At 38.5% G+C, this 864-nt stretch overlaps 1 protein-coding gene across 1 annotated transcript; it reads left to right on the forward strand.

The window, feature by feature from the left end:
* Positions 1-354: 354 nt before the first annotated feature.
* On the forward strand, positions 355-864 carry LOC120128860 (1-aminocyclopropane-1-carboxylate oxidase homolog 1-like). The gene has a single exon (XM_039146477.1). The coding sequence runs from the start codon at positions 355-357 to the stop codon at positions 862-864; it is 510 nt and encodes a 169-aa protein (XP_039002408.1).

An 864-nucleotide genomic window follows, 5' to 3' on the forward strand; every position in this document is an offset into this window, starting at 1 on the left:
TTCTTCTTCACCATTTATGGTTTGGCCATGTTTATATTCAGATATTTTATAGTTATATGTATATGTTCATCACTTATCATGTATGCTTGTCAAATATATATCCATAATAGAATACTGCTTTTGCTTCCTTCTCATCTTGGGTTTTTTAGTTTAATGAAAATTTAGAGATATCGAAAGCACTTAAAAGCACCAAAACAATAATCGTTTGATTTGTTTCATTACTTGTCGACAGTTTTCGAAATAATAAACGTGACATAATAAAAAAACAATGTTAATGATGGTTATTTGCGGCTTATACGGTTATACCACAAGGAAGCTGAAAATCTAAGTGCTGATCACATCCGTACCAAAGAAATGAAGATTTTCTTTGAAAATAGGGAGGGAGTTAAAGGGTTAGTCGATTCCGGGATCACCATTCTGAGCTTCTTCATTCGGTCACCGGAGACTTTTCCAGAAAATGCCTCCACGGATGCCCCCTTAACTACGCGGCTTCAAGTTCCGGTAATAGACCTAGAAGGCTTCGAGAGTGAGCGGCGAAGAGAAATCGTGGATGCAATACGTGACGCAGCTCAAACATTGGGCTTCTTCCGAATGGTGAATCATGGAGTTCCAATTTCCACAATGGAAGATATGTTGGACGCCGTTCGTCAGTCCCATGAACAACCTCAAGAGCTGAAGAAAGCATGGTATTCGCGTAACGAAACCGGACAAAGGATCTTCGACTATAATACAAACATAAAGGTGGACGCATGGAGAGATACTCTAGCAATTGAATTCCCATATGGAGAATTAAACGAACAAGCAATACCCCAAGTTTGCAGGTTGAAGATGATTAAACGATCTTTGGAATCGAAATTTACTTGA

Source organism: Hibiscus syriacus, unplaced genomic scaffold (assembly GCF_006381635.1).
Source record: "Hibiscus syriacus cultivar Baekdansim isolate YM2019G1 unplaced genomic scaffold, ASM638163v2 tig00110482_pilon, whole genome shotgun sequence".
Classification (NCBI taxonomy): domain Eukaryota; kingdom Viridiplantae; phylum Streptophyta; class Magnoliopsida; order Malvales; family Malvaceae; genus Hibiscus; species Hibiscus syriacus.